We start from the raw sequence: 16,085 nt of genomic DNA, 5'->3' as shown, positions 1-16,085 counted from the left end.
TAGCCACTAGGCTACCACTCCAGGCCCATTATTCATTCTTTTAACAGATTTCTCCTACAGCCTTTGCTACACTTGGGACTAGGATTGACTCAGTGTCCACAAAGGGACTCATGATCCAGGAGTGGAGTCTGCAAATATCAGAAATGATTACAACACAGGATAGCAAGTGCTTGGTAAAGGGAAGCTCCTGGGCTGTAAGAACACTGAGAATGGGCCTTGTCATCTGTCCGGTCCCCATGGGAAGCAGGTGGCCTTAGTCAGCAGCCCTAGGGAGGCTCTACTGGGAGATGGACAAGCCACTTTGGGATCATGAAATACCCTGGAGCTTGACATATTCCAGCATCATTGCTTTCTCTGGGGGAAAGAGAAGGAAGTAGGGCAGAACCCAGAGCCAGGGAACACTCTTAGCTAGAGCTATGAGTGATGCAGCAGGAGCCACAAACAACCTTTTTTTTAAAAAAAAAAAAAAAAGAAAGAAAGAAAGAAAAAAGAAAAGAAAAAGAAAAGAAAAATAGATCAGAATCATCTGCTTGGGCGCTTTGCAAAACAAGACAGGGAAAGTAGGGTCTTATCTCCAGTGGCTTGGGATTTGGGAAACCCCTGAATGGTCCCTAGGGGTAGAAGCTCTGTTTCTGCCTTTCCCTTCTCCTCCAATACCCACAGAAGCTTCCATTTATGTAGCAGCTGCCTCACCACTAAGCCCCACTCTAGACACCTGACACACAAGACCACAGGGCTCAGCTGGGGCAATGACGCCACTGACTCCTCTTTAAAAAAAAAAAAAAAAAAATGTTATTTTTATTGGAAAGTCAGATTTACAGAGCAAAGGAGTGACAAAGAGAAATATCTTTAATTCACTGGTTTACTCCTCAAATGGCTGCTACGGCCAGAACTGGGCTAATCTGAAGCCAGGAGCTTCTTCTGAGCCTCCCACATGGGTGCAGGGTTCAAAAGCTTTGGGCTGTCCTTTACCGCTTTCCCAGGCCTCATGCAGGAAGCCGGATGGGAAGTGGAGCAGCTGGGACATGAACCAGTGCCCATGTGGGATCCTGGAAAGGACTTTACCACGGACCTACTGCACCAGGCCTTCACTCCTCTTTACTTTTTTAAGATTTATTAATTTTTATTGGAAAGTCAGATACATGGAGAGGAGGAGAGACAAAAAGGAAGATCCTGCATCTGATGATTCACTCCCCAAATGGCTGCAATAGTTGGAGCTTAGCCAATCCGAAGCCAGGAGCCAGGAGTTTCTTTCCAGTTCTCCTACGTGGCTGCAGGGTCCCAAGTGCTTGGGCAATCCTTAACTGCTTTCCCAGGCCACAAGCAAGGAGCTGGATGGGAAGTGAAGCCACCAGGATTAGAATTGGTGCCCATATGGGATCCTGGGGCGAACAAGAAAGGACTTTAGCTGCTAGGCTATGGTGCTAGGTCCCCTTACTCCTCTTTTAATGGCTCCTTGGCCAGCTTGCCTTCTCTAACAGGGTTCCTGTTCTAGACTCACTCCAAAGACTGGGAAATGGAGGCTAAGCCTTGTGTTTTGAAAGACTGAAAAGGGGGAACATGGAGTTATTAGGCTTACACTTTATGCCTCCGATGGGCACAAGTGGCAGTCAACAGAAGGTGGTTTTTGTCTAAGTGTGAGACTTTCCACAATCAGAACAACCTGGTTGCCTTGGAAGCAATGAGCTCCCTGTTACCACAAGTGTGTAAAGAAATATCTTTAGGCAGGCTCATGTCAAAAAATAAAATGCAGGTGCAGGCCTTTGGCTAGTTAAGATGTGGGCTGGGATGCCCGCAGTCCATAGCAAAGTGCTTTGGCTCAGGTTCCGGTTCTGCTTCCAATTCCAGCTTCCTGCTGATGCAATTCCCAGAAGGCAGCAGTGGTGACTCAAGGGGTTAGATTCCTGCTGAGCACAGAGGAGACCCGGTGGAGTTGCTGGCCCCTGCCTACCCCAGCTGCGGTTGTTTGGGGGCATTTGCAAAATGAAGTAACAGATGGAAATCTCTGACTTTCTCTCTCTCTCTCTCTTTTTCAAATAAATAAAACAGATAACATTTCTTTAAAGATAACTTTAAAATGAAATAGAATCCACAAGGTGAGGGGTTTGCCTGGAAAACACTTCTAATTAAGGCTCTTTCAGTCCTTGATTCCAGAACTCCCCACAGTCCAGGATCCCAAAAACGTTATGAGAACAAGAGATAATCCTTCCCTTCAAAGGACTCGCAATCTGGCTGATGAAGTGGGTCAATAGTTACTTTCAACAGCCACCGTAAACCATCCCACAAAGTCAACACAAGATCCAAGGCCGGCCTCGTTGGGGGCACGGGCACTGAGCCAGTTTAACTTCAAGGTTTAACGTCAAGAAATACTGCATCAGAATCATTGAGGAATCTTGAGGTTTTTTTTGTTGTTTTGTTTTTGTTTTTGTTTAATTTCTGGTTTCTGGGCTCCACCCCAGATCTGGATCGGAGCCCAAAAGACTCCTTGATTCAAGCAAGCACCTTCTTGGGTTGGCTCTGAAGCTGCCTGCAAGTTGGGACTGCATGCCTCAGAGGTCAGATAACTCCCCAGAGATATCACCGCAGAGGAAAAGGAACCCAGGGGCCAAACATATGAACACGGAAGCCCTGGGTTCTGATGGAGATGACTGATTTAGTATAAAATACCCAGCCCGGGGAAAACAGAGTGCTTCTTCCACACCAGAGTGGAGGCTTTGTCCTGACTCTAACCCCAACTCTCTTGGGTTTTTGCAAGGGAGAGAGCCTACCTGAGTATCTTGTTAGTTATGGGGAGGTAAGCCTAGAGTCTACTAGGGGTAGCTCTGGCAGTGACATCCCTACAGCAGGGGGTGGGAAGACTTCCCAATAACTGCCCTCCGGGTGCTACCAATCAGCTGGCTCTTTGTTGCTGACTGCTTCTCTTCTTTGCAACTTGCAAAGGTGAGAATGAGGAGCTAGTGTGAGCAGCTGGTGGTAAGATACCACAGTTTCAGAGAGTTCAGAGTTAAGGAACTATAAGGTGGGACCATGTACAGGGCAGTCAGTCCTTAGCTGCTAGGGCTTAGGGGAGAGCTGGGACAGGTTTAAAAAAAAAGAAAGATTCATTTATTTTTATTTGAAACGCAAATTTACAAAAAGAGAGACACAGAAAGAGAGCTTTCAGGGGCTGATTCACTCCCTAAATGGCCACAATAGCAGGACCTGAATCAATCTGAAGCCAGGAGCCAGGGCCTCCCACGTGGGTTCAGGGGGCCAAAAACTTGTTCCATCTTTTGTTCCTTTCTCAGTCCATAGCAGGACTGGATCAGAAGAACAGCTAGGACTAGAAACGGTGCTTATATGGAATGCTTGTGCTGGCGGTTGGAGGATTAGCCTTGTGAGCCACTGCACCGACCGGGGGAGGGGAGGGGAGATTTTTTTTTTAGTCTGACCTTGGCCACAGGTTTGATTGGTGAGAATGGGAAGTTGCTGTCCCAGGCTGGGTGTCTGCCTTCCGTCTGGAAAAGCATGTTCACGTGTACGCAAAGGGTTTCTAATATTTTGGGGTTCTAAGAGCTCATGCGACCTCAGCCTTAGGCTGGGAAGCGTGTGTGTGTGTGTGTGTGTGTGTGTGTGTGTGTGTGTGTGTGTGTGTGTGTGTGTGTAGCTGTCTCCATTTCACAGCAAGGAAGCTTAGGCCAGCGAGGGTCAGTGACTCGCCCAGGGCTGCACAGCCAGGCCTGATGCCCTCAGCGCCCCAGTGCTCAGCCTCCTGGGGGAGACCGGCCTCAAGCCACACTGGCTGAGGGCAAGCAAACCCAGAGGTCAACGGGTCTCAGGTCCAGGAAACAGACGCTGCAGGGGACGGAAGAGAGCCCGCAGAAGGGTGAGGCCCTGGGGAGTTGGGCGGAGGCATCCGAAACCAGCCTGGGAGCAGTGGGTGTGTTGGGGGCCGGGCGAGGCCAGGGAAGGGACGCCCTCAGGGAGGGAAAAGCAAGCGGAGCGCGGGTGGGAGCGCAGAGTCGGGAGGGCGCGGGGACCGTGCTGGGCGCAGGGGCAGCGCAGCGGGAACCGCGGAGCGCAGAGGCGCGCGGTGCCCAGGCCACCCAGCAGGCGACTGCCCTCGGAGCCTTGCAGAGAGGCAGGTAAGGCGCACCTGCAAAGGTGGAAGGCTGGAAAATGAGGGGTCTTCTGAGGGCAAACGCGCCTTCTGGAGCTCGCGATTCTCCCCGGGCTAGCGCGGAGACCCAGGGCGACACCGGCAGTGGGGAGCTGGGCTCCTGGCATGTCCAGCAAGGAAATCTACGGGGCTTGCGCCGGCGCTCCGGGATCCGGGAACGGCGACACAAAAGCGCTCGCACGTCCATAGGTACGCAAGGAAACACCTGCCTTGCATATTCCCTACACTGCGAGTGCGCACGCGGAAATGACCCAGGGGCCCTAGGCGCCAACTTCTTACCCATGGCTCTAGGGAGTTCGCTTCCCCGCAGGACCCCTAGTCCTCTGTGCTCTGTGGATCCAACCATGGAAAAGCCTGGGGACTCCAAAGCACAACGAGAAGTCAGAAGATGCGTGCTGGCTTACAGGGGACCAAACTTGCCCACTGTCAGCTTGCAATTGCGTTTCCTGCGAAACGGACCTTCTGCCCTGTTACCCACAGAATTCCTTGGACCCCACAGCAGTCTTACCTGGGAAGTAGATGAGTTCAGCGAGTCCATGAGTATCTCCTCCTAATCCCCTCTCCCTAGTCTTCCCATTTCCGTGTGGGGAAACTTAGACCCAGGTAACACCTGCGACAATCAAAATTAGACCCCCAAGTTCTTACTGCACCTGCAAAGGGATGCTATAAATGCCCAGGCGGCTGGCATCCAGCCATTTCTGCTACTTGTCAGTGGAGGAGACCCCTGCTGGAGGCACAGAAACCGTTTTCAAAGGAGCCCCAAGTTGAGCAACTTAACCAAGGGATGTGGGTTTCTTGATTTCCATTCTCAGTGTGCTCCCTGGCTGGGGGACTGCAGAGTGGGGTCCCTGCCATCACAGGCAACCTTGGGGGTGGACCCAGAGTGGGGTGGGCAGTGAAGAAGGTTCTGAAGGAAGTCAGTGCTCCTGTGCATCAAGAAAAACAGCAAGAACCCTAACCTGGCATGCTCTAAGGAGGAGAGCTTTGGTGAAGAGGGGGTCACTGAAGAACAGGTGTTCTGGGTAATATGGGGCTAGGGAAGGTAAGGAGGCAGAAAGGGAATGGGGGGGGGTAGCAAACTAACCCCCTAAAATTGTCTCTTACATTTGCAATGATCTGAAACAAAGCACCTTTGGTGGCTTAGTTCTTACCTGAGATAAAGAGGCAGGGATAACTGTCCCCATCTTGGGATGAGATTTCAGAGGGAATAAATGCGGTGTTCAAGGTCAGGCACGAAATGTGCAGCCAAGACTGGGGTCATGAACCACACCCTTGAAAGGCAAGATCACACACAACACAGGCTGAGTGACTGGGAGTTGAACCACACCCTAAGTAGGTACACAGGGAAGGGGGTTACAAAACCAGTGCTGCTATTTGGGGGGCCAGAAATGTTTGCCCTTTGGATTAAATGGGGTCCAGGTGCAGGGAACACCTGTGTTTTTGAAGGCCTAAGCCTCCTGGTCAATCATACCGGAGTCTTTCCTTTGAACCTCTTCTTTCCCAGATGAAATGGAATCTACCCCTGAAGTAGCTTACGGTGTTCATGAATGTGTGTGTGTGTGTGTGTGTGTGTGTGTGTGTGTGTGTGCGCGTGTGTGTGTGTGTGCGCACACACATGCATCCATACGCTGTTACTGAAGAGGTACTAATTCATTCGTTCTTGGGTGCCTGAGTCATATAGTAGATTATGCTTTCCCATGTCATGCACAGCACACACATGCATACACATGTTGTGCCAGGATTTTGTGATCCCCAGAAAATCACCAGGAGTCTGAAGTCAATACAAACGCATAAAGGTGGTTTATTCAAAACTAACCTAGGCTCCCAGCCCAGCAGGACTGGGGAGCAGTAGCAGCTGCCCCAGTGGCGGCCACTGCCTCCGCCAAGGTGGCCGAAGCAGGAAAAACTGCAGCAGAAGGGGCAGAAGAGGGTCCAGAGGAAACAAAACAAAAACGTGGCTGAGGTTCAACTGCACAGGGTTCTTACATATTCTTACATATTTCAGGCCAATTCCATATAATTATACAGTCATGATTGGTCAGTTTAATTGTAAACTTTTAAAATGAGCAAGTTGGCAGGCTTCTATTGGTGGGTTTGAAGCAAGCAACTTTCAAAAAGTACAGACTAATGGGCTATAGGGCAGTGGGTCTTATCAAACACCAGGTACTTCCTTCCTGAGGAGTACTCTGCCCACGTGACCTGCCAGGTGTCCTGCGGGGGTCACGTAGATTGTCAGGCCTGGAGCTCACACAGCCCCCAGCCAAGCAAGTAAGGCCGAAATCACAAAAGCAGAAAACACTTATGTTCTACACACACACACACACACACACACACGATGTCACTGCAACAGAATACTCTCGTACTGTTTTGTGCAGAGCACTTTGGGAGTGGCCAAGAGGGAGCTACTCCCTCAGTAGGAGGTCAGGAACAGAGTGTCCTAGGTGAAGATTCATAGAAGTGACACTGGACTGCGTCTTGGAGGAGTAGGAGCTTGCTGGACAGATAGAAAGTGGGAAGGAGTGTGAGCAAAGGCAAGAGGCATGCGTGCCTGGAGATGGCCTATGGGTCAGTGTCCTGGGCATAGGATGCTGGAGAGAGCTGGGGCTAAGCCCAGGGGCAGGGAGCATCTAAAGGCATTAGAGTGACAATGAGAAGAGTAAAGAGCCCTTTCTATAGGCAGCAAGAGCTCACAATGGGAAATGGGTGGAAGGGAAGTGGGATGCCTGGCTTCCAGTTCCAGCTCTGTCCTCACTAGGCTGTAGGCCTAGTGATTCCTCAGGGTGGACAGGGTCTCTGGTTTCCACGGTTCAAATGAAAGGGCTGCACCATCCCCGTGATCACCAGGATCCTTGCCAGTGTCCTTCCTTTCCTATGTCCCCTTCCAAGCAGATGTTGAGGCCCACTCCTTCAGCCCTTCTCTCCCCCTCAATGGCTCGCCAGTGGAGTTAGAGGAAGTGGTGCCCCTTGACATGGAAAAGAGGAGCTGTATTTGGTATGACATGAGCTCAGGCTGCAGCCTAACAGCCCTCACAAGGACCTGGGTCTTCGGCGCAGCTCTGCCATTTTCTGACTACATCATTCTGGATTCATCCTTTGTGAATTTTTATTACAGATGATTTGTGATGTCCGTTTCAAGGGTCAGCCTTCAGCCTAGCAGTTAAGACACTGCATTGGGATGCCTACATCGTGTATGGGAGTGCCTGGGTTCAAGTCCTGGCTCCTCTTCAGGTCTCAGCTTCCTGCTACTACAGAGCTGGATTCAAGTGGTGGGGTCCCTATCACTCCCATGTAAGACCTGGATTGAGCACCTAACTCCTGCTTTGGCCTAACCTAGCCTGGGCTTTGGGGAATAAACCAGTAGAAGCAAGTCTCTCTCTTAACTTTCTTTCCACTTGCTCGTAACCATTGATCTGCCTTCCTAGCTGTTCTAACACCTGTCTCTGGGCAAGGACTCTCCTGCCAGGCAGGAGCTTGGCATATTCCATGCCAGTAGCTTCTCAATCAGTGATTGCCCTGGAGGAAGAAGCCAGGGATTTGAGAAAGGGAAGCAAAACGCCCCTACCCATATTGCTGTCTACCAACACCAACTTGGGTCCCAGAAGCTTCCCCTTCCTAACCTAAACAGGATGCCCGCCGTGGACCCTTCCCTCCAACCCAAACTCAGAAGACCAACATATGTAGCCATGGCCTCCTTCCTCCTCCCAGCCAGATTACTCCAGAGGGTCCCTGGTCAGAGGGCCTAAGGAATGGATAAATGGTTTGGGCCATTTCTGTTCCCTTTGTTGAACCCACCTCAAAGTCCATCTTGTCCTCCATGCTTCCCCGACTCTACTTTCTGCACATAACCTCTCTCCTTTCCAAGCCAGCAAACCTCCTGGCTGGCGAGGAAGAAGAGATCAGTTCATCCCATATGGTCCTTGCTTTATCCAGTTTAGGATGCTGGTGTCACTCAGTCCCAGGACCCAGCAGTGTTTTAACCCCCGAGGAAGGACTCTGTAGCCTGCTGGGGAATTTGAGGGATCCTAGATTGTACCCATCCAAGTGCCCCACCCACCAGCCTAGTCCATCTCCCTGGTCTCACAGGATGAGCTTGTGTGAGTACTGGCCCAGCCTGGCAGAGCTGACCCAGTCTGCTTCATTTTATAGGCGCAGACAGAGGCACAAGCCCAGAGAGGGGAAGCCAGACCCACGGTCACACAGTGCTGGCTGAGACATTTCTTTCACTGTACAGTGAGGGCGTGTGGCCCGATGGGTGTCCAGCCTTTGCCAAACAGTGAAGCCATGTATGTCTTACATTTCCATGGCAGATCTATGCTTGCAGCCATGAGGGCACTTCAAGAAGTCCACAGAAAAGGGAACTGAAAGATAATGTGGATTTTAATGCAGAACGATTCCAAACTGTGTCCAATTTCTTCACACTCTGCATTTCCCTAAGCGTTTGGAATACCTCTTGTGGTGTTACTTCTTCTTCTTTTTTTTTTTTAAGATTTATTTATTTGTTGTTGTTTTTAAAATTTTTTTTGATGATTTTTATATAGTTGATTAGGGTGTTAAGGGTCAAGGGCTACAGGGAGGTGGGTGAGATCACCTTCTCCATATTTTCTTTTTTCCTTCCTATATCTAGGGGAAGATAAGGAGAGAAGCCACACGCAGCCTCCCAAATGGCTCTACCCCTTGGGTCCAGCCACCCGACACCACCCCAGGGTCTCCGATGTGTGGCATGCTCTGAGGGTCCTGCTCATGAGGTTTCAGTAGTTCAACAGTTCTGAATTGCTGCAATCTTGCCACTCCAAGCACAATGAAATCTCTCCAGAGACCACTGATTGACAAAATCCACCTTAGAGTCTCTATTTGCCCAGATTATCACTGCCAACACTTGGCTGGAATAGTTGATCGATTTGTTCTGTCCTCAGTCATGGTACCGGGTGTCCTTAGCAGGCTCCAATGTATTGTCATATCCTCCGTGTGCACCTGGATATGCTGTCCACTGTTCCATCTGAGTCACTGAGCAGGCTCAGCTCTGACACATGAACTCCACGGTCAGACCATGGAACCTGCAATTCTCTTCATGGTTGAGGTTCTGCGTTCAGCAATTCAGTTGGGCAGATCCCCAAAGAAACTTCATCTGAGGTGATCCCAGACCTGATTCTTGTGTGTGTCTGACGGTACAGGGTTCAACACAGTCTGTCGCCCCAATCAGCTTATGTACATGCTGGTGGTTGCAATTGCTGTGTCAGTTCTGCCTCCAGCCCTGTCTCTTACACAAACCAATGAATTTTGCAGCCCAGCCTGATCCTGCCCACCACACACTCAGCCTTCACGTACGTCAGTGAGAGCAGCTTCCTAGTCAGAGCAACCTGCAATAACCACCCCCATCAGGCCCGCCCCCTGTCCTGGTTCCCGTGCTTGCCAGTATGTACAGCAGACTGATCCAGTCTGTCCCACATCCCATTCAGCTCTTCTACATTTCAAAGGGCTTTGAAGCCTAGTTCAACCCAACCAGCTCCACTATCCAGCCCACATGCCAGCGGGTGTCACTTTCTGTCATTCCTGCCCCTGGCATGTCCTGGTTCTCATGCTCACCAGTCGGAGTGGCAACTCAAGAGGGAGGTGCCCAGTGTTTCCCTACTGGACCAACTCCCATTCCCGTATCTTGCACTCTCAAGGCGGTTCTGCAGTTTAGCTTGACACAACTTTTCCCCCATGCCAGCATCTGCCAGCTGATGCTGTGGCAAAGCCCAACCAACCCACACCCACTCTGACTTATGCATACACCAGAGGGAACATTCAACCCAGCCTGACATTTCCCTGATCTAGCTCACATGAGGCCAACAGGTGTTGTAGCCCTGGCTGGCCTGGTCTGCTTCCATCCCAACTCATGTTCTCCAGTGGGAGTCATGGTCCAGCGGGGGAGCCCCACACAGCATGCCCTACCACTTTGCCTCTTTGCTGCTTTGTCTCACGTGTACTAGTTGGGTGCTGTGGCCCAGTCTGGCATGGCCTGCCTCACCTTGGCATTTGCCAGTGGGTGCTGTGGCCTGGCTGGGCCCAGCCTACCCCAAATTCCAGCTCACACTAGTAGGGCCTACAGCCTAGTCCAGCCCAGCCGACCCCCAGTTCTGGCCCTTATGTGACCTGGCATGTGTTGTGACCCAATCCAACCCGACCCACACTCCATTCTGGTGCTCAGATTCACCAATGGCTGATATGAACTGATCTAGCCTGGCTTGCTCCCGGCCTGCGCCAAATGTGTGCTGGTGGGTACTATCCCTGGCCTGGTCTGAGCTGCTCCCTATTGTAGTTCCTGAGCTCACCTACAGGGACTGCGTCCCAACAGAGGAGTGCCCATGCTCCTCCATCAGAACCTCTCCCAATGCCAGATTTCGCGCCCACTGGTGGGTCCATGATTCAGTCCTGCATAATCCAATTCCTGTCCTAGCAGGAACAGTGGCCTTTCCACACTGGCCTTCACCTGTTTCGGGTTTTAACTGTTATAGCTTAGTCAAGCCTGGTTGTGGTGTTACTTCTATGATCAGGCTTGTACTCCATCTGTGCAAATTGGTCATTGATTACCCATATGTTCCTATTTCAGATATCAATCCAATTGCCCACTGTCATTCAACCACTCCCATCACCACTCTAGGTGTTACAAAGCTCTTGCTAAGGTCCCAGGACTTGTGTTCCAGGCTGCCAGTGTTAGCTTGTGGCTGAGCATAGCAAAGCAGTTTCTCATGAAGTCCCCCATTGTGAAGACATTGTGAGCGGGACACTGGGCACAGCAGCCAGAGGTCTCTTGGCTATCGCACAGTTCCTGCAACTGCAGCCAGAGGCTGGCAGGATCCAATGCCAGCAGAACTGGGAGGGGAGGCTGTGGTGAGGTCGTTGCACAACCCTGATCCTGAAGTGTGCTCTGTGTGACCCCTGCTTCCTCTTCTGCTTCCTTCCCTGCTTTCCAGCCAGAGAAGTCAATGCTGCATCCCCCAGCTGTGTCCGTGAAGGTCCTGTGCGGGTGGAGGGGCTGAGGAGACTTTGGGGCACCCACTAGGAGATTCCTGAAGCCCCCTTGGAGCCATTGAGCTTGCCTGCTGCCTGATAAGCTTTCTGGATCAAGAGCATCCTGCCCCTATTCTACCAGGCCAAACCTGTGGAAGGAAAACTGGGGCAAGTGACTGCCATGGGCAGGGATCCTGGCCCATTGAGGCAGGGGATTTCATCTGTGTTGTGGGTAATGGTTTCATTGTGTTTTTCTGCTGTGTATGCAGCCTTGCTTATCGATAATGGAAAAAAAAATGTGTGAAACCCCTTGGGCGAGGATGATGATCTTTTTTTTAAAAAATAATTGTAATTGTGGCAGAAAGCAACAGGATAGTGTCTACCAGCTTCACCATTCAGAACACACCTCACCCGTGTTAACCATGTTCATGTTGTTGTGCAGCATATCTTTAGGTAGAACTTTTATTTTAATTGGGCAGAGAGGGTGAGGTGGAGTATTCCCTCTGCTGCATCCTGCCCCCAGATGCCTGCCACGGACTCAGTCAAGGTCTCTCCCACGAGTGGTGGAAACTCACTGTTTGCCTCCCTAAGGGCTCCGTTTGCAGGGAGCCAGAGTCAGGAGCTGGAGGTGGGAACTGAACCCAGGCACTCTGATGTGGAATGCTGGTGTCCTGACAGACACCTTACTCGTTAGGCTAAATGCTTTTTCCCTAGAATGCTTTCATCTTGCAAAATGGAAAGCCTGTACCTATTGTGTAACAACTCCTGGTGATCATTTTGTTGTTTCTGGTATAGGAGGAAGCTGAAGCCCAAACAAGGAAAGTGGCTTATTTTCCTCACCATGGGCTCTTCCAAACATTTAACTTTGCTGTCTACTTGTTTGTTTGTTTTGAAGATTTATTTTATTTTCATTACAAAGTCAGATATACAGGGAGGAGGAGAGACAGAGAGGAAGGTCTTCCATCTGATGATTCATTTCCCAAGTGAGCGCAACAGCCGATGCTATGCCGATCTGAAGCCAGGATCCAGGAACTTCTTCCGGGTCTCCCACACGGGTGCAGGGTCCCAAGGCTTTGGGCCGTCCTCAAGTGCTTTCCTAGGCCACAAGCAGGGAGCTGGATGGGAAGTGGAGCTGCCAGGATTAGAACTGGCCCCCATATGGGATCCCGACACTTTCAAGGCGAGGACTTTAGCCACTAGGCCACGGCACCAGGCCCTTTGCTGTCTACTTGTAAGATCATGAGTCCCCTGTCTCCTTTGTTCCTCACCTTAGCCACTCCCTCCCCAAAACATCTGTCACAGCTCCTCCTGCTCCAGTTGGTCCTCACCTCAGCCCTGCTCAGCATCTTGCACATTAATAGCTTCAAGATGTATGCAACTCTGCTCTCTGCCTCAATTTGTGTCCCTCCAGCCACACTGTTCTTTCTAAGAACGGAACTGATCATTTTATTCACTCAGTTCTTTTTTTTTTAAAGATTTATTATGCATTTTTATTTTAAGGGCACAGTTTAAAAGGTAGAGGGAGAGAATAAGAGACCAAGAGAGTGATCTTCCATCAGCAAATGGCTGCAATGGCCAGAACTGGGCCAGTCCAAAACCGGGAGCCAGGAATTTCTTCTGGGTCTTATGTGGGGGCTAGGGCCCCAAAACCTGGGCCATCCTCCACTGCTTTCCCAGGCCATAAGCATGGAGGGAGTTGGATCAGAAGTGGAGCAGCTAGGTCAATGAATCCATGCCTAAATGGAATTGCTGGCACTGCAGGTGGCAGCTTTACCTGCCACACCACAGCACCAGCCCTCTTCCCACTCATCTTCCACACCAACGTCTTTGTGCTGCTTTCCATTCTTTTAAATGTTTTGTGTGCTTTCTTGCCTTTGCTCCACTTTACCTTCTTACTCACCAACTCAGATGCCTCCATCACTGTAAATGCGCCGAACCCTAGACAGGATTCCTCTCCCTTTGAAGCTTTTGTTACCTAACCGCATTAGTGCTTGTGATGAGCCAGAGTCCAGGGCCTTGGCCTGAGCCTCCCTGGTCCCAGTGTGGAACTGGATACATGGCAAGTGGAGACTGACTCACTGAGTGCTTCGTTTCAGTGTGCTACTACCACTTATTATTGGTTCATGCAAGGGAACAAGAATCATACTTTTAAAAATTGAAGCAAATTATTAATAAATTAATTTCTTTGAAAAGCAAAATTGTCACAGAGAGAGGCAGGGGAGGGGAAACAAAAGACGAACTGGTTGACTTCCCAAATGGCTGCACCGGCCAGGGCTGGGTCAGGCTGAAGCCAGAAGCCAGCAACTCCATCCAGGTCTCCCACATGAGTGACAGGGGCTCAGTCACTCAGGCCTTCTTCTGCTGCCTTCTCGGCACAATAGCAGGAAGCTGGGCTGGAAGCAGAGCAGCCAGAACTCAAACAAGCATTCTGATATACAATGCCTGCATTGCTGGTGGTAGGTTTACCCCTTACATCACAATGCACATCCAAGGTACACATTGTTTATCTTACAGGTAGCATTGAAGAAGAGAAACTGTGCCTTGTGCCTCTTCACTCAATGAGCCCTTGCTCTTTCTCCTCTCTTCCCTCCAAACAAGACAGCCCAAAGCCCCAGAGGCTCCAGAGCCCCACTGGCTCCAGACGGACCAGTCCTAGGTGACTGATGTGCTACTTCCTCTACACCCCCACCCCACCTCCAAGTTTCTGCATACAAAGAGCCCTGCCAAGAACTGGCATGGAAATGGAAGGGGCTCTAAGCTGGTCTTTGAAGAAGGGACCTTATCTTTGTTTTGTCTGTAATATCCTCTGTGGTCATGGATAGGCCACTGATAGGTGCTGGGTCTCAGTTTCCATGGGAAAAAATGGAAAGATTTCAATGCAACCTTCCTAAGACCTTTCTAGCCTGAAGAGAAGAGATCACCATAGGCTTCAGTGGACAGGGAAGCCTTTATTCCACCTTTATTGGCACCTGCTGGGTGCTTTTCTGCAGCAACAGAGTGATGCATACAGAGTAAGCAAGTGATGAGAACAGACTTTGGGGCTGGAGTTTTGGCTAGGAGCTGAGTGCTGGGACAGATTTCTCAAGCTACCAGTAACAGAAGCCATGTCCCCTTCTCTCTCCTCTCACTCTAGAGCATCCTTGGATTCTTCCCTTCCACACACACCTCAACTTGTGTTGCCATGGAGACCACCAACAGGACCGAGCTCTGGTACGAGAGCCTACACTCTGTGCTGAGGGCTCTGAATGCCACACTCCACAGCCACGTGCTCTGCCGGCCGGACCCAGGGCCGGACAACCACACTGAGCTGCGGCGGGCCAGGCTGCCTGGCCGCGATGACAACTCCTACATGTACATTCTTTTTGTCATGTTCCTGTTTGCCGTCACCGTGGGCAGCCTCATCCTAGGATACACCCGCTCCCACAAAGTGGACAAGCGCAGCGACCCCTACCATGTGTATATCAAGAACCGAGTGTCTGTCATCTGATAGGAGGGAGCCGAGGCTAGAGGGAGAGCAAGACACCCACTAATGCATCTTCTAGGGCATCCTGGACTCAGCAATGGACCACGTCGGGTTTCAATGCCCCTCTCTGTGAGATCAGCACAGGATGTTGTCATGGGGGTGGGAGGAACTGGCAGGTATGGGCCTGGGAGGGAAGATTTCTCCCACCCTCAACTCAGGCAAAGATGGACTTTATAAACAGTGGGAGCCCATGGTCAGACGGAAGGACTGAAAGATCATGACCAACAACTGGTCCAATGGCTAGAGTCATGGAGGAGGGAGGTTGGAGGTTGTGGTAGAGGAAGCAGGAAGATACACTGGGGACACACTCTATGTGTTTGAGTGTTTTATGTGTATGATCTGCAACCACTATGAGGAGCAAGGGTGATTATTCCTTATCACAGACCAGAAAGCAGAACCAGGTTATTGATATCATGTCCCTATGTGATTCCTTCCAATCCCCTTAAAGAAAGTGGGACAACAGGGACAGGCGTGGTGGCATAACAAGCTAATCCTCCACTTGCAACGCTGGCATCCTATTTGGCTGTCAGCTCAGGTCCTAGCTGCCCCATTTCTGATCCAGCTCCTTGTTTATGGCCTGGGAAAGCAGCAGAGGATGGCTCAAGTCCTTGGGACCCTGTACCAGTGTGAGATACTTGGAAGAAGCTCCTAGCTTCAGACTGGCCAAGTTCCAGCCATTGCATCCATCTGGGGAGTGAATCAGCAGGTGGAAGATCTCTCTCTCTCTCTCACTCTCCCCTGTTTCCTTTCTTTTCTCTTTCTGTAGCTCTTCCTTTCAAATAAAAATAAATAAATCTTCAAAAAAGCAGGATGATAAAACCAGGCAAAAGCAAAGTGATACCTCCAGTGTAACCCAATGTCTCTGGTCTTCTTAATCTGATGATTTTTAAAAATTTAATTTAATTTTATTTTAAATTATTTAATGATATGGTTTCATAGGCTTTAGGATTTCCCATCTGCCTTATTGACTTCCCCTCTGGTTTTACAATGACTGGTCCTTCATGCACAGTCATAAGTCCTGACATTGTAGGCATGGACCATGTCAGAGAGTACAGCATCCTACTATCAGGATATTTTCAACTATTTCTTTGGGAGCCCATCTTTGGTCCAGATGCAGAGAGACGTACTGCACTATGTCTCCACATCTTTACTCGGTGAATCTTAAAACTGTGCCACTTGGGAATGGGTCCAGGCTTGAAGGGTAAACAGGCCTGCAGACCTTCATTATGAAAAAGAATTCTAAATTGCTTTGCCTTTGCAAATTACAAGAATATCATCACCAAGTTTATATGTCACCAGTACTCCTCCTAGAACTGTATGAAGGATATTGCACAGGTGCTGAATTTTTTGTTTCTTTTAAAAATGTATATTTTACACACACACGAGTTCCCATCTGCTGGTTCACTCCCC

General features: G+C 50.2%; 1 protein-coding gene across 2 annotated transcripts; it reads left to right on the top strand.

Moving 5' to 3' along the window:
- Positions 1-4,023: 4,023 nt before the first annotated feature.
- KCNE3 (potassium voltage-gated channel subfamily E regulatory subunit 3) lies at positions 4,024-15,080 on the top strand. Of its 2 annotated transcripts, none has more exons than XR_005882020.1 (2): positions 4,024-4,124; positions 11,116-11,483. XR_005882020.1 is itself a non-coding variant. In XM_040964346.1 (2 exons), exon 2 carries the CDS (start codon positions 14,334-14,336, stop codon positions 14,637-14,639), a length of 306 nt encoding a protein of 101 aa, XP_040820280.1. In that variant the 5' UTR covers positions 4,031-4,124; positions 14,286-14,333; the 3' UTR covers positions 14,640-15,080. The 2 variants fall into 2 exon arrangements, 1 of the variants encoding a protein (XP_040820280.1); XM_040964346.1 differs by lacking the exon at positions 11,116-11,483 and adding an exon at positions 14,286-15,080 and having other exon boundaries at positions 4,031-4,124.
- Positions 15,081-16,085: the final 1,005 nt, after the last annotated feature.

This window comes from Ochotona curzoniae, unplaced genomic scaffold, assembly GCF_017591425.1.
Source record: "Ochotona curzoniae isolate NIBS_2020 unplaced genomic scaffold, NIBS_Ocur_1.0 scaffold_3223, whole genome shotgun sequence".
Classification (NCBI taxonomy): domain Eukaryota; kingdom Metazoa; phylum Chordata; class Mammalia; order Lagomorpha; family Ochotonidae; genus Ochotona; species Ochotona curzoniae.
The sequence above is the reverse complement of the archived record's forward strand: the minus strand, read 5'-3'. Positions and strand labels throughout refer to the sequence as shown.

What these genes read in the sequence shown, in the direction of transcription:
- KCNE3 (XM_040964346.1), top strand. Translation starts at nt 14,334, where the DNA reads ATGGAGACCACCAACAGGACCGAGCTCTGGTACGAGAGCCTACACTCT.